Consider the following 26,978-nt stretch of genomic DNA (forward strand, 5'->3'; position numbering starts at 1 on the left):
TTTTTTTTTTTTTCCATTCAGCACCTATTTCTAACATTGAGATTTTTTCTCTCTGTCAAGAAAGCTCCCTCCCCCAGGCAGTATTTCTTATTTCAGCAGAAGCTTCATTCCTGAAATAAGCCTTCTCTGACCACCATATCTAAAGCAGCCCTCATCACCATTACTGTTCCTGCAATTGTTTCTTTGTAGCATTTATCACATTCTTAGATTAACTTGTTGGGTTACTTCTGTACTGCTTTTGTTATAAGGCTGAGAGTGAAGCTCCTGCACACCTCCACATCTCCTTGCCCTATTATGTAGGCTCCAGGAGGGCAGGAATTATGCCTATCTTGTGCACTGTTAAGTTTCCCAGCACTCAAAACCACTCTCAGCACATGATAAACACTCAATAAATTTGCTTCACGAATGAATGATACTTGATGGAAAAAGTTTTGTTACTTTAAAACAAAGGATTAAAAATGTAATAAATTCAGAATTCCCATATTAAGTTCCCTTTCAATAATTTCAAAAGCACCTATTTGGGGATATCGATATCAAGTGACACATAGATTTACATTTTTCTCTTAGGTAACATTTTATCATTTGTAAAATGAAAAGTATGTATACACAAAACAAAAATTTAGACAGTCTAAAACAGACTTTACTGTATTTGTGAATAATTACATACATGTATATTATTATTCCAAAAGAGATAATGTAATGACAGTTGGTTATCACAAGCATACAAAGATAACACCATCTTTAAAAGCAACGGTATGATACAGGGTTTGACTTTGCATGTGTACCTTAACTAAATGTTTTACATTTCTTACCTTCATTAATATTGAGCCAATATTTATTACATTCTTAATTTTTTGTTAATTCAATTTAAAATCCTTGAGTTAGTTTTTCCCCCATTTTCAATTGCCTTGAAAATGAGGAATGCCAAGATCATCCTTCTGTAGCTAGCCTTTTATTGATTTACTCATTTTTTTTTAAAAAAAGATAAAATTATATGTATTTACCATGTATAACATGATGTTTTGAAGTAGATATACGTTGAGGAAGGCCTAATTCTAACTAATTAACATATATAGTACTTCACATAGTTATAGTTTTTGTGGTGACACTCTTGATTTCCTGGCAGAAAGGCTGCCGAAACTCTGAAATGAAAGACATCCATTGTTCTTTTCCTTTGATACAATGAATTTACTTACTGCCTTTTTCTTAGTAGATTAATGACCTTTTAAAGCTACTATAAATAAATTATAAGGAACATACTATTAGATAGATAGATGAACAGATTGAACATGTAAAAAGTGTCTTCAGACTTAAAATTGTTTTTGTGAAACATCGGGTTTCAGCTCACTTTCTTCCTCACTTATTCAGACATAGAGTAATAGGAAGAGTGTCCCTCCTAGCCTTTTAACAAAACACCTCAGACAAGCTGGAAGGAGAAAAATTGTGAATTACAGACAGAATGTGGAGCCCCTGGGGCCACCGATAAACAGCATACACACTCTCTTGCTGCCTTTTCTCTACTGACCCCTTAGGGCTTTAAAAAATACAGCAATCACCCTGGCTGGGAAAGGTATGGAATAAAGCCCCGCCCCCAGTCTAGGCTCTTCTCCCATATGACCCCTATGGAAAAGCCTTAAGGAGGAGTGGGTGGGGAAGAATAGAATAAGCATTACTTGTCCTTGAGGAACAAGTGAAACCCACTGCAGCCTACAGCAAGGGGATGGGCAGGATCAGAAGACCTCACCCCAGATCAAGGGGTGTAACATAATCTTTATCAGAAACATAGAAAATGTCCCCATTCTCTGCCCTCACTGCTGAGAGAGTTGCAAAAGAGAAGAATTTGAGAGCTGAAGGTAGAGTAGATATTGAAAAAATCCACCTGGAAAATCAGCTACTGCCCTAAATACAACATATTATTAGAAGATTTGAGGTGAGAGGTACACTGAGGGTACCCACAGCAACAACAAATATCAAATTTCGTGACTCCTGACTAGCTTAACTCACCTCTCCTCCACATTAAAGCCTCCTGCAGAAAACAAAAAGTAGGCCCATTTCCAGGTAAAGACTATTTACAACTATTTTCCAGTTGTTTCACATACGGTATGGGGCTTCAAAAATTAATTATAAAATACTAAAATAACGAAAATACTTCTGAAAGAGAAAAACAAAGTTGAAGGACTCACACTACCCAATTTTAAGATTTACTATTAAAGCTAGTGCAATCAAGGCAGTCTGTTAAGTATTTGTTAAAGACAAATACATAAAAATTCTGGAAACAGCAGCATAAATATAGGAACCTGATTTTTCACAAAGTTGAAGAAGTAATTCAATTAAGAAGGCAGGTTTTTTTGTTTTTGTTTTTTTGCTGAACAATGACAAGCTGGATTCCCAAATGCAAAAAAGACAAACTTCACTACATATCTCTCATGCTGTCACACAAAAATTTACTCAACACAGATCATAAACTTAAGTGTAAAACATAAAACTATAAAACTTTTAGGAGAAAATCTTTGTAATATTGAGTTAGGTAAAGAGTTTTTAGACACTTTACCAAAAGCGGGATCCATAAAGGAAAAACAAATTGAAAACTTGACTTTATCAAAATTAGCTACAGCTGTTAGACACTGTTAAGATAATGAACAGAAAAACTGAAGACTGGCAGAAAATATTTGTAAAGCAAATTTCTGACTAAGGCTCATATTCAGAATACATAAATAACTCTCAAAACACTAAGAAAACAAAAATTGTTTTTAAATGGGCAGATTAAAATAGACAATTTAGAGAGGAAGACAGGGGGTCAAATAAACACAAAAACATGCTCAGCATCATCAGTCATTAGAGAAGTTCAAATTAAAACCACAGTGTAATACCATTAGACACCTATTAGAATTGTGCAAATAAGTAAAACCCCGGACAACATCAAGTGCTGGTGCAGAGCAATGACAGCCATTTTCAATGGTACAACCACTTTGGAAAAGTCTGGCAGGTTTCCAAAAAAGTTAAAACTACACCTACTGCATGACCCAAAATGAACTGAAAATATATGGCCACGTGAAAATCTGTACATAAATGACATAAATGTTTACAGCAGCTTTATTTATAATCCCCCAATTAGAAACAGCATACAGGATCTTCTACTGGCGAAGGGATAAACTAACTGTGGCATATCCATACAACAGAGTATCACTCAGTCATAAGAGAAAAAACAAAAAAGAAAAAAAAAACTACGGTTGATTCACACAACAGCATGGGTGAATCCTAAATGAATTTTCTAAGTTGAAGAACCCAGTTCCAAAAGGCTGCACATACTATTGCATTTATATGACACATGGAAAAAGTAAAACTATTACAGAAATAAAATTTACATCAGTGTTTGCCATAGGTTGGAGTGGGGAAAGGAGTTTACTAAAAAGTTCAGCAAGTAGGAATTGTTGGGGTGATGGAACTGCTCTATATCACAACTAGGTGGATCCATGACTCCATGCATCTATCAAAATTATAAAACTGTACTCTACAAACAGTACATTTTACTTATGAAAACTGAAAATAATGCAAAAGTATTACTTGTTAATGTTTCGCTGAAACACAAAAGACACAGCTTGGAACTACCAGGGAGTCAGGATATTCAGAACTCAGAAGACTATGTCCTTCATATGTGTAATATGGAGTAAGTCATTGTCAATGAGTTGCCCTCTTTCCAGTTGGTACTCTGAGGTTCTTCTGAACAGACCAATGCTCTTAGATCAGATCATTAACACTGAAGTCAGTGAAGCCCATCTAGACCTAGCAGGATGCTGAATCAAACTATAGGATTCTGTTTTCCAGGATCTGATCAACAACTGGCGCCTTATCAATTTCTCTAACCTCATCAGCCCTGTGCTTGGTTCTTTAAACAGATCCTCCCTTTGGCCTTAGAACCTTCATACATGCTGGTCCCCTACCTATTATAATTTCCACTCCTCCTTACTTCAAGGTTTTTATTATTCTTTAGAGATCAGCTCAAATATCACTCATTCAGAAAGGTCTTTCCTGACATTTCTCACCCGACAACCCAAACTAGGTAAAGTTCTCTATGTATACACTCCTACAACATCCAAGAAAGCCCTTATAACAAGTATAATTAATCAAGTTAACTAAAGAATTGGCAGTTTAGCATCCACTTTCAAAAACTTTGGGAGAGAAGGAACCACCTACATATTATTCACCACTGCATTTCCAGCAGCTAGCACAGAACTTCACACAAAGTGGATGATTTATAAATATTTATGGAATGAATGAATGAATGGGTTTATTTCATTATTGATATACAGAACAGTGCTTATTCATTCCAGTGTCATGCCTTTAAGATTAAACAAAAACAACAGTCCACTGTTGGCTTGCATTCAGCTACTAGGTGCTTGTGATGGTTCATTTTATGTGTCAACTTGACTGGGCCACACGGTACCCAGACATTTGGTCATATATTAATCCAGGTATGTCTGTGAGGGTGTTTCTGCATGAAATTGACATTTGAATGGGTAGACTGAGTAAAGCAGATTGTCCTTCCTAATGTGGGTGGTGGCCTTCGTCCAATCAAGGATTGAATACAACAAAAGGCTAACCCTTCCACCTGACTCCATGAGGTGGGACATCAGTCCTTTTCTGCCTTTGGTCCTGAAAAATCAGCTCTTCTTGGGTCTTGAGACTGCTGGCTTTCATAATGGAATTTACACCATTAGCTCTCCTGATTCTCAGGCCTCCAGACTCCACTGAAATGAAACTAGTGGCTCTCCTGGGTTTGCAGCTTGTTGACTACAGGTCTTAGGATTTTTTAGCCCCAAAATTGTGAAAGTCAATTCCTTACAATAAATCTCCTTAAATACATATATGGCTCTGTTTCTCTGGAGAATCATAATACAGGGCTTACTGCAAAAATTTCCCTTCATATACGTTACTTTCTTAAATTTATTCTTACATAATTTGTGTTTTTTAAAATGTGTATTCTGTATCTTACACTTATACCTACAAAACATTTATATCTTCCCATCTATTTTTGCAGTATTAGTCTATTCTTACCATACTCCAAAGTACTAAATAAAAGTCTCCTACAAACAGTGCAATATGGATGAAAAATGTACTTTTATCTGGGAAAAACTGTGTGCCTCTAGTGAAAGGTCCTAAAATTAGGGCAGAAGAGAAAACTAATGCAACAGCAATCCCAAATTACTGATCACTGATTTCTACTTGAAAGCAGTACACAAGTTGAGCATTCCTATTCCAAAAATCTGAAATACAAATCCAAAATGCTCCAAAGTCTTAAACTTTTTGAGCACTGACATGATAACACAAGTGGAAAATTCCACACCTGACGTCATGGGACAAGTCGAAGTCAAAATGCAGGCATAGCACACACAGTTTATTTGTGTTCCCAAGGGAAAAATAAAAAAAATTACCTTCAGGCTATATGTATAAAGTGTAGATGACACAAAAATGAATTTCATGTTTAGACTTAGGTCCCATCCCCAAGATTTCTCATTATGTATATGATAATATTCCAAAATCAAACAAAACATATATCCAAAATCTGAAACATTCTGATGCCATATATTTTGGATAAGGTATACTCAACTTGTATTAATTAAAGTTGCTTTGCATTCGGAAATGGATAATGAACCAAAACTCTCAAGTACTAAACACTCAGTACATAGACACTGAAATACATGTTTGCAAAGTGACTTAACTGGTAAATATTTTAAAGCAATTTGGCTTTCTGGAGGGAGGTAATGGTTGGGGGGATATAATGCATTTGTCTTTTAAATTAAATATATGTGTAATGTATGTTGATTAATTTTCTTCTTCAGGAAGTCAAGATAAATATAAAAATGGAAAATAAACACAATCACCCTGCTATGTTTAAATTGAGCCCCTCCCAAAATTCACGTTAAAATCCTAACCCCCAATGTGATGGTATAAGAGGCAGGGCCTGTAGGAGGCAATTAAGTCATGAGGGCAGAAACTTCATGTATGGTATTAATGTTCTAAAAGAGACCCCAGAGGGCTAGCTCATCCCTTTTATACCATGTGATGGCACAACACTGCAAGAAGGAGCCATCTATGAACAAAGAAACAGGACCTGACCAGACTTCAAATCTGCCCATATCTTCAGCTTGGACTTTCCAGCATCCAGAACCTAAAGAAATAAACACTGTTGCTTATAAGCTGCCTAGACTATTGCATTTTGTTTTAGCAGCCTGTATGGACTAAGACACAAACTGACATTTATGCCTAGAATATGTAGAAGCACGATCTTTATGAATTTACCTATTCCTCACCCAAATCCTGTAAATCAGATACTATTATCACTTCCATTTCACAGATGAAGAAACAAAGGTTTTGAGGGTAAGTAGCTTGCTAAGTGAGACAAGTAGTAAATGGCAGAAGAAGAAATAGAATTCTCTTCATTTCAAAGTTCCTCTTCTTAATTATTGTGTTAAATTGCTTCTGCAAATATCAAAGAGTGTAAGATAAGGGCGTGGTCCAATATTAAACAAGGAAGTTCTTAAAACCTGGCTAAACCAGGAAAGTTATGCTAATTTTTTAGCAATTAAATTAGCTGAAAATATTTTTGTGAAAGAAATAATATTGTAATGTTTAAGGTCTTCTAACTGAATATGCTACTTTTCAAATTTCACTTTCCTGAGGGTATTAAACATTCCTGTTTGTTTGCTACAAATTCTTTACTAAAAATCACTTATCTCAATACTGAAATTCCAGAAAAATCAATGGATGGCAGGTGTTTGAAATAATTTTGCTGAAATTATTATATAATTAGTATCAAGGGTTTAATTACCTACAGCTCCTGAATTCACTAAATCTGAATCTGTAATTACTTGTGATATATCAGAATACTTTTTCTGTATATCTGAAGACTGCTCTGATAAGTTTCATTTTATTTAGTTATCCCTTATACTATGCTAAATGCAGAATCATGATTTTTAACCAAAATTATCCTCCAATTTAATGGTTTTCAATTGTAAATATCCATATTTTTTTCTACATTTATTACCAGTTACCTTGATATTTATGGGATTTAAAAAATTAAATTATATACAACATTAGCAGTTTATCCATTCTGAATTCTGAAGCCTGAAATCTCATTACTACCTAGAAGGTAAACTCTAAATGCACGTTTTCATGCTAAATTTAAATAAATAGTAATGAGATTTGTTTTGATGTTAAATTTCATCTAGAAACTAAACTTTCTAAAATAGTTGGGGAGTACATGCTGACACATCTGCCTATCACTTTGTTAACCAAATGATTAAATTCTTGCAAAACGCCAGGTATTAAAAATATGTTTTTATATAAGATGAGAAGTAGAAAAAGTAAAGCACTAACAATTCTTACTCAATATATCTTGTCTTATTTTGGGAAAACAAACCTAGACCTTCTTTTCTTAGGAGCAAAATTACCCATCCAATAAAGTAAAGCAAGTGGAACAGCAAAAAAAAAAAAAAAATCAGGCAATACAATTAATGCTTTCAATCGAGGAACAAATATTATCTACGCATTTACCAGAATAAAAAACTAGTAAGTAAAATTGATAATTAAAATTAGTCCAGGAGTTTGGCCCAAATGTAGAACACAATTTGTCTCTGAATTTTGGACTAAGGCATAGTAATTTCATGCTTTTATGAACTGTCTCCCCTTTGTTAAAACACAGCAGGAAAATATGGAATTGAAAATAAAAAGAAAAATATAGCCAGTCAAGAACAAGATAAACATTTCAAAGTATCAGAAATGAAAAAGAAGCATAACAAGACAAAATCTCTAGCTTGCCAAGAAAGTATGCAAGGCAACCTAGAGATTTGCTGATGGAAGTAAAGGGAATACAAGTTCTCCCACTTCTAGCAACAGGACTCAGGCTCAGTTTGGAACTAGGAGCTGGAGCTAGGGCATGTCCTATTAATAATGAAAGAAAGATGAAACAAAAAGCACTGCTGACTACCACCCAGGGCTATAGCTTTTAAGAAGCAGCAGGGAGCACATAAAGTTAGTCTCAATGGAGACAGGAACTGAACCTAAAAAGATCATGGGTCAGTGACTGAATTTACAAAATCGTTACTATCGGCTTGGAGTAAGTACTTCATATCTCAATTTTTAGCCCTCATTCAGGATCATACTGGGGATGGGGAATGGTGGAGGCAATCAATAACAATTAGACAGAGCAGGAAGAGCAAAGAGGTAGAAATGGTAATAGAGAGGAAATCCAAAAGAGAGTGAAAAAAATTACAAAACTTATAATGCCCAGAAAGAGAGCAACAAAATCAATGATCAGAATAAGAATTCATATCCAAATTTATTTATAAAACTCCTAAAGATTTAAAAGAAAATGTATTTGTAATAAGTATAAAATTATTTTAAAAAATTATTTCACAAAGGTACAAATCCAATAAAATTGGAAAGAGCCAGAGAAATCTTGTTTATAGGAACTTCTACTGCCAGATAAAATGTAGTAGGTGGCAGCAGCCCAAAACTTCCATTGCAAGAACTAGAAAAAAAATGAATAAATTACAAAATTTATATTTTTCAAGATATGAGAGGGCTTGTTGAAGCAAGAAGATAAGATGAATTAGAATTTCAGAAGATAGGAGCTCTTCCAAAGTGAGCAAAAGAATGACCTGCTAATTTATTCTCAGGGGTTATTTGCTAATTTGGGAGGCCTATACTGATTTTAGTTACAGACTAAGAATCAGATTTGGCTCACCCTGAGAGACTCTACAGGAGAACCAAACCAGCAAAGCTTTCAAGAAGTCAGTTATATTCCTTTTATAAAGCAAAGTGCAAACGTATGGTGTCCTGAACACGAGACTGAACTTCTTCAACGCACGTTTACTTAAATTCTGGGCCATGCTTAAAAAGTTGGGCAACTTGGCCAACTGCATCTAAAACCCAATATGAAATCTCTCGTAGTATCTTGGAAACAAAATTCTGCTAAAGGGAAGGTGCTTACTTTAAGCACGTAACTCAGGAGATTTGCAAGAATTTGAAGGTATAAGGGGCAGGAAGCTAAAGAGCTAAACATAATTTCTTATGTTGCGGGGAAGAACTGAATTACCAAGGGTCTTTCAGAACTGAAAAGGCTCTTCTGACTCTCCAACCAAAAGCTTAAGTGAACCACATAAAAATAATAGAAATAAACCAAGGATCTTAGTAATATTATAAAAAAGTACCAGCCCAGCTTAATGCCTGACTGCATCAGCCCCTCACCCTATCTGTCCAAGGTTTTCTTGTTGTTGTTCCTTTGTTTTAATTAGCCTTTTCTGATAAAAGACATCACCTGGAAATCTACAATCATTTAACACACTATCAGACATAAAATAAAAAGTTATCAAACAGAAAAAAGTCAGGATTATAGACTGATAATCTAGAGAAAAAAGAGATAATAGATGCAGAGGAATAATCCAAATACTTTAGTTAGTATAAACTAAAATAACCATGAATAATATGTTCAAGAAAGCTGAGTAGATGGATCAAAACAGATAACTGAAAGAATTATAATTTAAAAATGTAACCTATAAAAATAATGAAATAAAATTCCACTCTAGAACTAAAAAATATATAATATTTGACATTAGGAACCCTGAATGTATTCAACACCACTCTCATTAGAACAGAAGACAGGATTAGAAATTCAAAACAAGTTGATAGAAAATACTAAAACTGAAGCACAGACAAAGAGAAAACAGAAAAAACGAAAAAGATGTGTGGAACACAGTTAAAAGGTACAACATACATGCAACTGTGGTCCCCAAAGAAAAAGAATGAACAAACTAGAGACACTATACGATCTGAAGAAATAATAGATTAAGGCTTTTCCAAGCTTATGAAAAGCATCAATCCACAGATTTAAGAAATTCAATAAATATAAAATAGAAAAAATACGAAGAAACCACATTTTGGCATCTCATGTCAGAAATCCAAAAACCGAAATCCTTAAAAGGAGCCAGAGAAAAAAGGCATTATCTCCAAAGGAGAAAAAATAACACTTTAAGAAACTTTTCAACAGAAACTAAAATTAAAAAGATTTGCAAAACATGAAAAACAATGCTATTCTTTTTTTTTTTTATCTTGGAGAATACAGTTATCCTTTTATTTAAATGTTATTTATATTAACATGTAATGATTATTAAATATATGAATGTATTTAAATTTTATTGGTTTAAATTTCAAATATAGCAAACACATATTGATAGACATAACTGGCATAAAAGTTATTTGAGGATATCAATACTTTTTCACACCCCACGTCAAATATGTCATATCCATCTTGAAACATAAATTAGGGTACACTTTTCACTTGCACTGACACTTCACCAAATCAAATTCAAGCACCACTGTCTCTCCCTTCAATTACTGCACTGGTGCTTACTGGTTTCCTCAGAAGGATAAAATCGCTATTTACTAAAAACAAAAAGACTAAGGTAAGGGAGCAGTGAGATGTGGGATGGAAGTCAGAGTCTAATTTTGAACATGTTCAACATTAGAAATCTAAGCAAAGAAGAGTTGAGTAAGCAGTTAGATTTATAGGTCTAGATTCAGAGAAGAGGTCATGGCTGCATAAATAAAATTGGGTCCACTGAGAGACAGTTGATAATTAAGGCCATTAATAAGCTTTATGTAAGAAGCAAATGTAAACAAAGAAAAGCCAAGATTCTAACCCTGATGTACTTCAGAATCAAAGGTTGGTGCTATGGTTGAGTGTTCCTGCCAAAACTCATGTTGGAAGCTAAGTTCTCAGTATAGCAATGTTGGGAGGTGGTTGCTTTAAGAGGTGAATAGGTTATTAAGGTAGATTAATACGCTTCTCTTTAGATTAGATCTCCAGGGAATTGATTAGTTCCCAAGAAAGCAGGTAAGTTATAAAGTGAGGTTGCCTCTAGTGTGAGTTCTCTTTGCATGCACCTGCTTCCCCTTCCACTTCTCTGCCATGCTGTCACATAGCACAAGGCCCTCATCAGAAGCCAGGCAGATACCAGCACCATGCTCCTGGATTTTCCGCAACCAGAGTTATGAGCCAAACAAACCTCTTTTCTTTAAAAATTACCCAGCCTTAGGTATTGTTATAGAAACACTAAATAGACTAATACGGTTGGTAACATATGAAGAAAAAGTTGCTGGTATAAGAGGAGAGAACCAAGTGAGAAAGTGAAGGCCGGGCGCGGTGGCTCAAGCCTGTTAATCCCAGCACTTTGGGAGGCCGAGACGGGCGGATCACGAGGTCAGGAGATCGAGACCATCCCAACGTGGGCTAGCACGGTGAAACCCCGTCTCCACTAAAAAATACAAAAAACTAGCCGGGCGAGGTGGCGGGCGCCCGTAGTCCCAGCTACTCGGGAGGCTGAGGCAGAAGAATGGCGTAAACCCGGGAGGCGGAGCTTGCAGTGAGCTGAGATCCGGCCACTGCACTCCAGCCTGGGCGACAGAGCGAGACTCCGTCTCAAAAAAAAAAAAAAAAAAAAAAAAAGTGAAGAAAGTGTTGCTAGAAGTGGGGTGTGGTGGGGGGTGGGTAGCAGGAGATAAGTTATGTAGGATATTTCTGCTGCGTTGAGTATTGAGCATTGGATTTAGCAACATGGAGGTCTTGGAATACTTACAGAGTGGAAAATAAAGCTTGATTATACTCTAATAGGATCATGAATGTATGAAAGAAACAACAGTAAATACAGACAGAATTTTTTGAAGCATTTGCTATAAAAGGGAACAGTGAAGTTGAGTAGTAGTTGAACAATGATATAGGTTGGGGGAGTGTTTTAAAAAGGCTACTAGTACGGGATATTTGAATAATGATGGGAAAGGGTAAAGTGCTTAAATATGTCATTGAGTAAGTGAGATGGGATGGGATCTGGTAAATAAGTGAATGGAAAAGGAGCATGGATGGTTTAACCATAGTTAGAGTGTAGATCCATACTCTACAACCATAATTAATGTAAGGCAGACTATGTAGATATAAATGCAGAAGGGTTAGTACAGTAGATGTTCCAGTAAATGTGTAGATGTTCTCTTCTAAATATATATATGTGTGTGTGTATATATGCTATTTATTTTTATTTACTTTATTATATGTATATATATGCTATTTTATTTTATTTACTTTTTATTATATAGGAAGATAAGTTAACAGCTAAGAGTAAGGGTTGGGAGGTGGGCAGGGAAATATTAGAGGTTGAGAAGACAGAAGTGTGAAATGGTGAAGTAGGCGAGCAAGGGAATGGAAAGTGTTTCTCAGATGTGGTATGGGGACCCTCGAAGACTCTGAGAACTTTCCAAGGGGTCTGTGAGGTCAAAATTATTTTCAAAGAAATATTAATATAATATTTGCTTGTTTCACTCTCATTTTCTTCTGAAGGTATGGTGGAGCTTCCAGGGACTATATCATGTAAGGTATTGTAAGAGACTGAATGTCCAAACAGTCCAACTGGGATTTTTGTTAGGATTGTATTGAATCTATAGGTTATTTTGTGGGAATTAGCCTGTTTACAATATTGAATCCTCTAATCCATAAAAATGATATACTCCTCCATTTACTTTTCTTCGGTTTTCTTAATGTTTTCGTTTCTAGTGTACAGACTGAACACATCTGTGATTAATCACCAAGCATTTGACTTGTTTTGTGTTATTGTAAAAGAAAATTGTCTGTAAATGTATTAAAGAAGTTTGAAAACTGTTGCTATAGAATAAAAAATGTACAAAACTGGAGTTTGTAACAAGTATGTGTGTATACCTATATATCTCCCCTTATGGTCAAACTACATAGATTTTATAAAAAGTAAATTCATAAGAAAGGTCATCTATGGGGTGTGTGTGAGTAGAGTAGATCTGAATTAGAAAGGATACCCAGGGACTTTAAGTGTGGATTATTTGTTCTTTAAAACAAGACAGAAAACTCAGATTAGAAGCAGATATGACCAAAAAAAAGAAAAAAAAAAGAGTAGGTATATGTATGTTTGCTTTCCTATTTACTTTCCCATATCACTGAAATGCTTTAGGGGATGAAAACAATCTATCATTTCCCCAACAAATTGCTTATAAGGATTTCTTCTCCTCTGGGGCCATTAATTTTTCCCTTTCAATTCCTGTGACTTTCATTGTTTGTGATCTGTGTCCCTCTAAGCAGCAACTTAACCAACATATCAATTGAGATTGAATTCAAGTTTTTTCTCCTTTCCAAATAAATATTAATTTTAAGTGGTAGTCTCAGAAAGAATGACAGCTATTCCACAGATGAAACTATGGATTTATGGAAGAGAGGCAAAAGGTGACCTCATATGACTCATCAAATAACATAAATCTAATGCTATTCAAAAGATTTTCCACTTGATAAAAATTAATTTCAACATAAATTTCAAAAGATACAAATACAATAACCAAAATAGGGTTTAAAATAAATCCTTTTCATCTATAACTATATAATCTACATGTATAAATTGTTCCACAAAAAACAACCATGGACTACTTAAAAACTGAACATGGCTAAAGCAGTAACAATTATCAGTGTGAAAAAATTATAATGTTTTAAATTAAAATATAAATAGTTATTCATTAATTCAGGAAATAATTACTAAGTTCTCACTGTATTATAAGCCCTGGATACAAAGAGGACAAGAAAAGCAAACACTCTGTTGATGCCAATAGATGGGCAGAAAGTCAAAAGAAAGAAATGCACAAAAGAGTTCCAGATCACGACAGATACTGAAAATTAAGAACAAAGACAGCTAAATGGGGTGATGTGATTTAAGACAATGACTGGCTAGGGGACTTCTAAAGACTCAGTGATTAAGGAAAGCTCTCTGAAGAGACAATGTTAAAGATGGTACCTAAATGACAATAGGGCAAATAGCCATATAAAAATACGCTGGCTGGAACATGGCCTATTTCAGAACATAATAAGGGCAATGTCAATGAAGAGCAATGTGCAAGAATAAAGCAGTACAGGTTAAAGTCAAAGGCTAGGCAAGGGTAGACCATGTACATACAGCTTAGGATTTATTCTAAACCTACTAAGAAGCCACTGTCAGGTTTTCAGCAGGGAAGGAACATGATCTGATAACTTTGCTTTGTGAAAATAAGAGAAACAATAATAATAATAAGATGAGCAGTTAGGAGTTTAGTGCAGTAATAGACCAGGCAATAGAAAATGGGAGTAGTAGTGTTGGAGATAGAGAGAAGTGGAGGTATTTGTTTTATCTTGGAGACAGAACCAAAGTATTTAGTGGATTGAATGTAGATGACGAATGAAATCGAGGAATCAATGGTGACTCCTATATTTACGATAAAAATTAATGACTTCCCATTTTAAATATTTACCTTTTGTATCATTAGCTATTTTCACAATAGTGGTATATCATAAACACCCCAAAACTCTGTGGCTTAAAGTAACAATCATTTTAGCTTTCTTCTGCATCTCTGCTCTTCGTGATTTACTCTAGGGTTGGAGACAAGTTGCAGGTTGGGTCCCATCTGCTCCAAAGCTCTCTCCTGTTCCTTGGATCAGCAGCCTAGAAAGATCTTGTCCTTCTCACTGTGGTGGCAGAAGCACGAGAAGACAAGCTCAACTTTAAGCTTCTGTTTGGGTTATGTCTGTTAATCCACTGGCCAAAGCAAACCTTAATGGCTGAGCCAGAATTAAAAGATAGAGAAATACACTTTTTTTTTTTTTTTTTTTGAGACGGAGTGTTGCTCTTGTTGCCCACGCTGGAGTGCAGTGGTGTGATTTCAGCTCACTGCAACCTCCGCTTCCCGGTTTAAGCGATTCTCCTGCTTCAGCGTCCCGAGTAGGTGGGATGACCGGCATGCACCACCATGCCCGGCTAATTTTGTACTGTTAGTAGAGACATGGGTTTCTCCATGTTGGTCAGGCTGGTCTCGAACTCCCGACCTCAGGCGATCTGCCCACCTTGGCCTCCCAAAGTGCTGGGATTACAGGTGTGAGCCACCGCGCCCCACCAAGAAGTACACTTTTCCTCTAGTGAAAGGTCCTGCAATCTCTTATGGCAAAGACCGCTCGTAGATGGAGGTACAAAGAATAGAGACAAAAATAGAGACAAATGAGAGAACTGTAAAAGGCTACCAGTTTCTGGAAAGTTCCAAATTATTCTTCAAGATAACCACGAGGAATATGTAATTCTTCTTAATACTTAGCTCTAGTAAGCAATTACATAAACATTTTCAAATTCTACTTCATCATTAAAGACTATACTTAGCTAAACACATGTATAGTAGAAAGAAAATGGCATTAGAAATATTTCTGAGATTAGGTTAGCACAATAGATATGGGTTTGAAATTTAAAACAATGAAAATTATATGGTCAAAGACACTACTAAAACAACTAGAGGGTAAAGACAGGCAACCAATTGGAACACACTTCAAAGTGATTTGTTCATTTGTTTGTTTATAGAGATGGGGTCTCACTGTGTTGCCAGGCTGGTCTCAAACTCCTAGGTTCAAGCGATCCTTCCACCTCAGTCTCCCACATGTGTGAGCAACCACACCCAGCCAAAGAGATTTTTAAAAACAAAAAATAAATATTTAGTTACTTTATTTCATAAAAATCAAACTATTTTACTTCATAAAATTGAAAAAGGCAAAATTGCTAAAAACAAAGTAGAGACCTAAAAGCAAACTGCAAAAAAATCAAATCTTCAACATATATCAAACAAAAGCTTCATATCTCTACTGTTCATATAAAGGTTTTACTAAATGCTAAGAAAAATAAGAATGTTCTCACTTGTCCATGCTCCCTAGATGCTTTAATATGTCTCATAGACTTAAAAATAATTCTTGAAAGAATGAAAGAGCATAATGTGCTCTGTTGAGGTTATAGAAACACACGTTAGATGAGGCATAACCAAATCATTATAAGTTTCCAAAGCTAAGCAGAGAAATGTGAATTTGTTATGTGGGTTATCACAGGCTCAGAGGAATATCCTAAAGAAAACACTGTTTTAGTACAGCTAATTAGGCAACTGTGAGAAAAATGAATGAAGTAAGTAGATCAACTGGAATGGGTGAATAAAAATTGTAGATTAGGAAATGAATTCAAGGACTATCCCAAGAAAAAGATTAAATATTTTAGAGTAGAATATTATGACAGAAGACAGTCAAAGAAAACTCTAGAATCCAGCCTAGGACAGTGTTTCTCAAAGCACTCTAATGCACACAGGATTCACTTAGGGATCTCATTAAAAGGCAGATTCTGATTCCCTAGACCTGAGAGTCTGCATTGCTAACAACCTCCCAGGTGATGCTAATACTGATGATCCTAAGATCACATTGTTTAGTAGAAAACTGCCTAGGAAATAAGAATAATTTAGAACTTAGATAAGGCGTCAGTTTTCCCATATTTCTAGATAATAATTAAGATTCCTATTATATGCTCTCTTATCCTGTTTCTTCCTTCTTAGCACTTATCAAAGGTGTGTTCATAACATATATTCTTGTGACTATTTGTTCAATATATTTTACCTCACTTAACTTAAGTGTTCTGCTTGGCTCAACACTTTAGCCCTAACACTTAGTACATATCTAACACACAGTTGACACTGAATACTTGATAAGAAATAAATAAATCATCAATGAATAGAAATGCTTCAAGAGAAGCTAGTTTAAACATAGGTTAGTGAGGGACTACCAAGTGAAATGATACATATTGATCAGAATGATAAGCAATTTTGATTGCTATCTTATTAGCAATCAAATCTGCATCAACAGCTTTATCTATGCATTTGGTAGCCATGTAAGTAAATAAAATAACTGGAGGCATATGTGTAAAGAGAGAAGATCTAAGCTTGTGGGGCGAGAATGCAGAGGAAGGTCCACCAAAGAATGGAGTGAGTGGGAGATTCTGAAAGAAAAAAGTGCAAATAATGAAAACAATACCTAAAACACATCATTTAAAGGACAAAGGCAAATTGAGCAATAAGTTCACAGGCAATCATGCATAAACATCTTTTTGTAAATGTGTAGAGATGAAAGTTAGATTTCAGTAAGCTTGGAAGAAACTGATGGGGAAGAGGAAGGGAAACTGATAGGGAAGAGGAAGCAGCACTTACAGATACAAACTCTAGACAGTATGAGAGCAAATTCTGGAAGTGATAAAAAATATAGCATTTTTTTGGAGGAATAAAAAACATATTTGCCTTTGAAAATGACTATAGGAGCCAGGCTGGCACATGTAAATACATGAACTGGTCCTGGTATAGAATAATATAGCATGGTGGAGACTGAACCAAATTAGAGCATGCAGAGCTCATAAAAGACAGCAGTTGACTTAAGTCTGTAAGATTACTGCCTCAAAGGAATGAGAACCCAGTACTGTCAAAATTTCCAGTTTTTTTTTTTTTAAGAAAAAGCAAAAATCTGGATATGTATACGAAATTTGCTACATTAGGAAAAAAGCAAAACAAAACAAAATACTCAACTTGTAGAGCACCACTTCACTCTCTCTGGTCTAAAAGGAATCTGAGTTATCAAACAATAAATTAGATTGCAGAACAGAACTAAGAATGTGGCTGACTTCAAAGTTCTAAGTATGCAAACAGGAGCAATATGTTATGCCATTAGAGCAGAAGTGATTAGAGGTTGAGGAGTGGTTCAGCAAATGATAAAGAGTACCAGGAACCAAAGGAAGCAGCACTTAGATTGAAATATAAAAGGAACAGACAAGCTAGAGTAAAAAGAAAAGATTTTCAGAAGGAAAAGTGAGAAGATTTGAATAAAAGGAAGTTTGTATCTTGAAGTAGAAAGGATATAGTTAAAAGTTGGAAACAATAGAACATTCAGTGAAAGGTGATGATCTTTAGATTAAAAGACAAACATGTAAAGTTTTGATTATGAAATTATATTGATTATTTTATTTAAAATTTGAATAGTAACGGCACTTTAGAAGGATCTTTTAATTTGACAATACTTAAGAATAGATAATGACAGTTATCTTAAATAGCACTAGTTATACAAGATTGATTATGAATGTAATATATTTTGCCTTGAAAACATACAAGTGAGGGTAAGAAGGAGGCGCACATTCCAGCCCCCTTCTGTTCTTGGCCCCTTTGTTGAGTGTGCCAAAAATACTTGGAGCCAGTTGAGACAGGAGATAGATATCTGGCCACTTAAAACTATCTGGACTAATGCCATATTAATATATGCTAAAGAACAGACAGTAGGTTAATAAATTAATCATCACTATACCAGTCTGGTCTGCATTTAAAACTGACCTAAATCATGTAACATTTCAATTTCCTATCTTATTTAAGAGCCTCAGCCTTCTTTCAATTAGGTTCACACATATTCTAGATAAGCAAGTAGCATTATGCACTCATTCAAAAGACAGTCATTTAACAATTATTATATGCAAAGTGCTATATACAAAGCACCATGGGAAATATAAAAATTTCATCAGTCATGAATAATGTCATGAAGAAGCATATGCCTAATAGGAAAGATAACACAAGATATATGCATAAATAACTACAATACGGCTGGGCGCAGTGGCTCACGCCTGTAATCCCAACACTCTGGGAGGCCGAGGCAGGAGAATCACGAGGTCAGGAGATCGAGACCATCCTGGCTAACACGGTGAAATAAATCCCGTCTCTACTAAAAACACAAAAAATTGGCCGGGCATGGTGGTGGGCACCTATAGTTCCAGCTACTCGGGAGGCTGAGTCAGGAGAATGGCATGAACCCGAGAGGCGGAGCTTGCAGTAAGCCAAAATCGCACCACTGCACTTCAGCCTGGGGGATAGAGTAAGACTCTGTCTCAAAAAAACAAACAAACAAAAAAAAACAAAAAACTGCAACACAAGCTACAAACCTAAACAGATATAAGTGAAGATCCATAAATGCTCCCAGAGGAGGCAAGATTAGAAAGAATATTCAAACATTCCCATTTGACACACAAAACAAATGTCAGTATTTGGTCTCCCGGTTTGAATTCTTTTTCTAACAAGGCATACTGCCTTTCACCATTAGCACAAATTTCCTATTAAACTCTCAAAACTTAGAGTTACTCATCTTTAATTCTTTATAGAAAATTTTACTCCATTTACACTTAAGCCATGGTATCCCTGAAGATGTTTAATTTTTCCTGTTAACATTACACAGAACAAAATATTTTTACCCAACACAGGAAAACTGACATCACGTATCTGGTCCTGCAGACTGTTAACAAGAAATGAAAGTGAGGTAATGACATACACTAAAAACAAAAATTTGTATTTCCCTGCACCACATCCTTTCAAATCTCCAAAATGACCTTTCTGTTCAAAGTCCAGAAAGGTGTTTCTGGTTGAACAAAATAGCTATCTTCTAAACCAGTCACAAAACCTAATGCTACTACCCTCCACCCCTCACTAACTTAGATGCTTGAGCTTTTTGTCAAAAATAAGTGGAATGTTTTGCAATTATAGGGCTACTAGGAGTCCACCTCTAACACTAACTCTAGAAAAGACACAGTCAATGCAAAATATACAAAATTTTGCACTAAAGCCCTAAAAGGGGAGGCAGAATTAAAGAAACCAGCCTTTGGCTCGCAAAATAAGTAAAAATATAAACATTAACTTAGTTTCAGCAATGAAGAAATAAAATATTGTAAACAAATTAACAATAGTATTATACTTTAACCAGATACGAAAAATAAAAATGAAAAAAAGATATCAATGTGTCTTCACATCATTCCCTTTAGCAGATCACCAAATTCTATTAATGTCTAAATGTTCATGTGTTTCATGAACACTATAACAAGTATTTACTCTGATGGTTATTTCTCTTTATATGAATAAGATAAATACTAATGTTAGAATTTGAGTTCCATGAAGGCAGAATTCTGTTTGTTCTATTGCCTGATTTATCTCCAGCTGAATTCCACCTAACACACAGAAAGTTCTTAATAAATAACGCAGATGAACTATGCTTAAAACACATAACACTCTCATTATTTGTCATACAAATTAATGAATGCCAGAAGAAATTCTGTGACAACTAAATCTGAGAAACTATAGAATATACTATACCATGTCAGAAGGGAAGAAAGTGGCAATGTTTCACTAAAATGAAGTTCCTTTCACTCTTCCTTAATTATCGTGAACTAGTGATTAACAAATTACCATTTAGCCATACAATTTCATGTATTATGTATTCTATCTACTATCATTAGGCATAAAAAAATTAAAGAAAGCTAGGAAGTAAACTGAAGAAAAGTGGATTTAAAAAGCATCAAGTAAATAACTTCTCTGTAATTTCCCCAGCTTTGTGAATCTGTGAATAACAGATTTTTCATTCTCAACTTTCTATAACTATTAAATTGTTCCACACATGAATACAGATGCTCCTTAACCTATGATAGGATTACACCCTGATAAACCCATTGTATGTTGAAAATATCTTGAGTCAAAAATGCATATAATAACTCTCAAACTACCAAACATCATAGCTTAGCCAACCCTACCTTAAGCATACTCAGAATACTTACATTAGTCTACACTTCAGCAAAATCATCTAACGCAGTTTATTTTATAATGAAGCGCTGAATATATCATGTAATTCATTGAATACTATATTGAAAGTAAGAAACAAAACAGTTGTATGGGTACTCAAAGTAAGGTTCCTACTAAATACATACTGCTTTCTCACCATCCTAAAGTCAAAGAATCTTAAGTTGAACTATCATAAATTGGGAAAAGTCTGTATAAGAAATCATCAATATTAGCAGAAATTTAAAGGTTAAAAGTAATAATACAAAAACTGGTTTTGGATTTAGTTTTTGTCAAAAACAAAACATAAATATTTTCCTGTTACTTGCTTACATTTATCAGTTTTAACGGTGACTTTGATGGCTAACAACAAAAGATAATAGATTTGCCTTGAGTTTTACTGGACTAAATTTACACATTAAACAGTCTACAAGAGTATCACACCTCTCAAAGACACATCCCTTTGGCTAACTTTAATAAATCCCTCCCATATTTGAATTCTGTACTATCCCTAACTCTCATTCTAGAATACCACTCCCTCTATCACTATATGGGTAATCTGAAAACCCACACTCAACCTACACTGTGACACAACTCCTGTTCTCCAGCTTTGCCACACATAACCTTCTAAACCCCTCTTCTTCCCATCAAGTCCTCCAAAGAATTTCTAAGATTACTAACAAACATACACACATACATACACACACACACACACACACATTTAAAATCTCAGCCCTGCCATTTACTAGTCTGTAACCTTGAACAATTTACTTAGCCTCTCTGTACCTCAGTTTCCTCATCTATAAAATGGGAATAGTAACTACCTCACAGGATTATTATGAGGATTAAATGATCTAATATTTGTAAAGCACTTAGAATAACGACCGACACATACTGTTTACTGTAATTACTATTAAATATTTTCAATATTACTTCCAAAATTTATAGATTTCACCCCATTAGATTTGAGGGTATCATAAAAACAAACATCACTCTTTTTAGAGTGATTCAAATCTCTCCTAGAAACACACTCACGCAGAAGTGAGGTGAGCACCCCCCCCACACACACACACAAACCTCCAGTGCACAATATACCAGAATCTGGAGAACAAACTTTTGCCCGCTAAGTATGTTATTGTAGAGAAAAAGCTTATGGCAAAATGGGTAATTCAAGCAGAAGTGAGGCACAAACTAACAATTTGCCTGCTACTTTTACAATGAGCAGAGGCATGATAAGCAAAAAAAAAAAAAAAAAAAAAAAAACATGTTTTCAAGGAATTATGTTTTCTTGAACAGATTTGAATCTGAAACCACTCTGGAAAGCAACTTGCTCACTTCCTGGACCAATCCATTTACCATGGGAAAAAAGCTTAGCTGAAGTTACGAAAAAAACACTTTCTTTGTACCACTCACTAAAAGTAAAAGTAGTAAGATGATCCCAAATTTTCCCTATTTTATAAATTCACATATTTCAAAATATCACTCAGCTTTTCAATTATTTAATGGGAGAATAAATCCCAAAACTCAGCAAATTTTCTTCAGATTCTCAGTGGCCAATAATCTCCTTTAAAGAAACCCTTTCTTATTTAAAGAAATACTACTACTATAAGGAAAAAAATAAAAAAAGATACTAGATGCTATACTGATAACTACTCTCAGTTCAGTTCACCCTCTGAAAAGGTAACCTATTTTCAGACAGCTAAATGTGCTTCTCTACCACAAGAACAAATTTCCCTTACCATTTATAGGCAATATAAATAACATTCTGTTATTAAATAAAATTCAGATACACTTTTAATCCATATGCTGTGCAATACCAAAACCTAGATTTTACTTTCTTTGATATTCAAAGTAAACAGGTATATTCATAACTTCAGATTAAGGCCAAATGTACAGCACTAGTAAAAGTAACCCACAAAGTTAAAAAAAAAAAAAAAAAAAAAAACTACAACTAAAAATTAATTTAATTTCAGCATAGAAATCTGAACACCATGACAGTTTTATTGTTACCTTTTAAATGCTTCGGCTGGGTTTCTCTCGCACTCCCCAGGTTGTAAAAGGCTTTGGACTGCTGGATCCCTTAGCTTGTCCTCATATCCTTGGAGTAGTCCACTGCGGCAGATCTGGGCTACTAGACCTCTAATAAACCCTCCAACACACAAAGTGTCAGAGTCCTGGGCTTTGCAGAAATGAAAGGCCAAAGCTTGGCGATGTAAACCTCTCTGCAAACTTGTAGGTGAACTTGGCCATAAGAGTTCAGTACATAGGGCCGTCTTGCCACTGCCAGGCCCTCCTACCAACAACACACCCCAGGCAGCTCCCTTTCCAGAGACACCACTAGCATTATTCCCAGAATTCATTACAAGTGATGGTGCATTGACAGTACTATTGCAGCAGTTACTCTTCTCCTGGAGGCAATGCTGAAGCTTGTGGAAAACCCACTCCCTACAGTAAAACTGCTTCCCTTGCAGTAAACTGGTTTGAGCCATTTTGCAGACTTTCTCTTCCCAAGGATTAGTCATAATACGTTTTTTATCTTCATTTGCTAGAGTCTGGATACATCAACACAGATCTTTCCATCCATTATGACATAACTTGCATACTAAGTTGACTCGGAATGGCAGAGTAACAACTAGTTACAGTAAAATTCAACAGCACAGAGTTCATCTGTCAACAGAACGTGCATGACTATTTGGTTCCTTATTCTTGATCAGCAGTCTATGCATTAGTTGAACTGAGGGAGAAACGCCTGATTCCACAGCTCAGCATCGCTTTTCCTATATCTTAATGAATCACATAACTCCATGGTTATAAATGGAGTTTATGTGATTGTGGATGTTTCAAGAACAGAGATGAGACAATACATCTGGAAAACTAAAGAAAAAACCCAATCTTTCAATTTGTACAAAATACTTCTCCAGATTCCAAGTGTTAATTCTGCATCTGACAATTAGATTCAGAAAAGAGGTCCAATGCATTAAATGGCATCAGAGAGATTACATTTACACGGTATGAGGTACAGTATGTAAGTAGCTCTGTATTTCTCGTTGAAGGATGATCACTCAGAGTATTAGATCTTGCCAGTTTCAGGCATCTGGGCAACTGCCAGGGAACTGTTTCAGATTATAGTTTCTTATGTGGCAGAAATGACAGACCACTGTTAACACTTTCTTAATTCAAAGCATTCATAAAATGCATTTTTCAAGACAGTAGATTCTTAATGAACCCGTTCACAGGTTTCTTGGTTTTAAGATGTCCGGGTAATCAACAATTTCCACAAGTAACTAAAATAAAACAAACAAAAACACCTCAGTGCAAAATATCATATGTTAAAAACATATTAAGGTCAATAAATGTTGCAGTGTACCAGTTAACGTAATCTCAAAAATCCACTGCTTCACCTTTGGCACTTTCAAAAAGTTGGACAAAAACGCCTGAAATAATCACATTCTCCTTTCTGCATTTTTCTTCCTTGTTGTTATGCTTCCCAAACAGCCACATTTTAATCAAGTTACCCAAGATTTTTGCAACTTCACTATAGCAAGGGAGGGGGGGAGATACTTTATGCACATACAGTAACACCCTTAACTCCAGCCAAAACGCTCATTCACAGTAGACTGGTAGAACAGCGCCAGCTAAGGAAGCTCTGTTAACTTACACAGTCCAGTCAGTCAAGGACTGTCTACTCCTCCAGCCACACTTCTTTGTTGAGAGTTTGCAAAAATCTAGGGGAGGATTACCAGGGTTGCAGCTGGATGGGAAACGGCTTTAAAAAAAAACAAACAAAAAAAACAAACAAAAAAAAACGATGGAGGATGATTGTTCCCATACGAATGATAAATCAAACACAAGTAAAATGTGAATCCTTCCTTCCTCTAGGCCAAGGATGGAGGTCAGAGATAAAATCTACCACTCTAGCCGGATAAAAGGCTGCTAGGGAGAAATTCCTTCCAAGACAGAAAAAGAATAAAGAGTAGAGTGCTGCGGTGCTAGTGGGTGTCTGCCCACAGGTCCGGCCTCCAGTTTCATCTGACAGACAAAAGGAACTCCGGGATTCCCAGCACCGGGCACTACCTTGGGTTTGAACCGCCCAGAAGAGCCACAGGGGGGCCACCTCGGAGAGGCCACGAGCGAAGGTGCAGCCTCCACACCGAGGTCTGCCCTTCCAGAGGCTGGGAGCGCCTCTGCACCCCGCCCCGCACCGAGACTGGGGTGTGTCTTTTGAAGGGGGAGGGGGTGACCAAGGTCCTTGCCAATCCCAGACGAGGGGTCGCCTCCCGGTCGGCTTCCGCCTCTGCACTCCCACCCCATGCCCTGCTCCCGCTCCCGCTCCCACCCGGCCGACGGCGGAGCGAGGGAAGGGGGCAAATCTGGGTCTCGAGGCTGGAGAGGGTGGGTGATTGGGTCAGGTTCAAGCCCCGGCCTCAGCCTCCCAGCTTCCAACCCGAGGGAGGGGCCTCGCTTCCACCGCCGCCGCCGCCCCCTGTTACCTCGGCCCCAGCCGCCGCCGTGGCCGCCGCCGCTGCTGCGGACTCTCAGTCTCAGACACTTGCTTCGCTGAGAAGTCGCCGCCAGCAGCGTTCCCGGGACTCCAACTGCAGCCGCCTCCTCCGCCGGGCCCGGGGCACGCTCCCAGCTCCGGATCCTCCTCTTGGCTCCCAGCGGCTGCCAGTTCCAGCTTTCCCAGCAGAATCAGTCGTGCTCGTCCCAGCCCCCACCGGCCAACCGCCGCCGCCGCCGCCGCCGCCGCCAGGGCAGTGACTGTCTCAGGCAGCCCCCGGCCTGCCGGCTCCGCCCCGCCCCGCTCCGCGGCCCCGCCCGAGCGGCCCAGGCCCCGCCCCAGCCCCCGCCCCCGCCCCGCCGCTCGGCCTTTCTTTGCTCGCCGGCTCCTCCCCCGCGTCCTTCCCCTCCCCCACCGCGCCCTCCCGCGGCAGCCCGTGCCTGGGCGTGTGCGGCTGCCTGGGACCCGCTGCCGGCGCGGCGGGGAGACCTCTCGGGGCGGCGTGGGGGCCCCGCCTTTCTCAGGGGAGGCGGAGAACGGGGCGGGGGCTGCGTTCTCACGTCCCCGAGCTCACGCGAGTCGTTGCCCCCACCCTCCCCGTCAGCACTGGGCCCTGATCCTTCCTTTGTCTTCCAGGCCGGTGGGACTCGCCGGCTGTTGGGGCCGTATCTGCTCCTGGGAGGGGCAGTTGGGTAGGGGGAGATTGCCTCTTCCCTCTCTCTGCTCAACCCTCTTGCCTCTCCCTCTGGTCTTTCCCTAACCCCCTTGCTTCCAAAGCCACTTCAGGCCCCGTTCTACCCCTCAGTCGTCCGGTCTCCTTTCGGTCCATTAAATTCCAGGGATGCTTTTACTTTGGCTGGGACGAAGGGAAGGAAGGAAAGGACTGGGAAGAATGTTGCAAAAATAGAAATAGTGGGAGTTTAAGGTGGCGTTTCTAACAGCCTCATGAAAAGGACGTGGCCTCCATCAGAGGGAGGTTGACAGCAGGCTTGACTGGGTCTCAGGCCCCTGCTCCTCAGGGCCGCCTGATCACCCGCAGCGTCCACTAAAGGGGGGAAAGGTCCATGGTTATGTGGCGTCAGGAAATGCCCTAGAGGGCCTGCTCACAGGGGCCTGTTGGACTAAGCATGTCAGTTTTTTGCACTCACTGGACCTGAGTTACTTAGATTCCAGATTTCTGCCAGGAAAATAAGTATACCGTTAACTGATGGAATAGGAAATGTAGCATCTTTCTATTTTAATTGTTTATGCTAAAATCCAGAGTGCTCTATCTCCCATTCCTCATTAACTTGAATGTGTTTATTTGCCAAAATATTAAGCCAGTCTCCCATCTGGTTTTAGGAATTTCATAGTATAGCTATCACAATTAGAAAAATGGGTAAACAAATAGATCGTATTTGTGATTACTCTTTCAAGTTGTTTATTCGTGTCAATTGAGGTTTACTGATCTTAATTTAATTTTAATACATGTACCCTGAATTTTGGGCTTCTTTCCTAAACCACAAGCAGAAGAGGCAGAGTATAAATTCTCCAGAATTAGGGGGATGAAAATTGATTTTTAAAAAGCTACAATTTTAATTTATTTTTGCTTAAGCTGTTTTAATTCCCACTTAGCTTGTTTGCCACGCAGCTTTATTGTCATTGAATAGGTTGACTCCTTCAGTTTCATGGGTGTAAAATATTATGTTTACAGGAAAATTTAAATGAGAAATAAGAATATCACGTTATCATTTCTATTAAGCCGTTTGCTAACACGATATTTAAAATAATTTCTGCCCAATAGAAAAGTTACCGAAACTTTTTGTTTAGTGGGCCTCATTTATGATAACTAAGCACTGTCATGGAATGCGGTTTTAAATAACATCAGCTGAAACTAAGCTGTAATCAGTCTTCAGACCTATTTAGTTAGAATTTTATGTTTTTTGCTTTAAAATGTATTTCACATTTTATTTTTATTGCTTTTTGC

General features: G+C 37.2%; 1 protein-coding gene across 1 annotated transcript in view; it reads right to left on the bottom strand.

Annotated features, from left to right (window-relative positions):
• The window catches only part of ANKRD50 (ankyrin repeat domain containing 50), a 46,025-nt gene extending 20,742 nt beyond the window's left edge, over nt 1-25,283 (bottom strand). Inside the window, exons 1-2 of the mRNA XM_007999748.3 lie at nt 25,002-25,283; nt 22,522-23,795 (exon numbers count right to left, since the gene is read on the bottom strand). Coding sequence (XP_007997939.1) covers nt 22,522-23,033 — 512 coding nt within the window. The 5' untranslated portion in view covers nt 23,034-23,795; nt 25,002-25,283. The remainder of the gene's footprint in view (nt 1-22,521; nt 23,796-25,001) is intronic.
• Nucleotides 25,284-26,978: the final 1,695 nt, after the last annotated feature.

Source organism: Chlorocebus sabaeus, chromosome 7, assembly GCF_047675955.1.
Source record: "Chlorocebus sabaeus isolate Y175 chromosome 7, mChlSab1.0.hap1, whole genome shotgun sequence".
Taxonomy (NCBI): domain Eukaryota; kingdom Metazoa; phylum Chordata; class Mammalia; order Primates; family Cercopithecidae; genus Chlorocebus; species Chlorocebus sabaeus.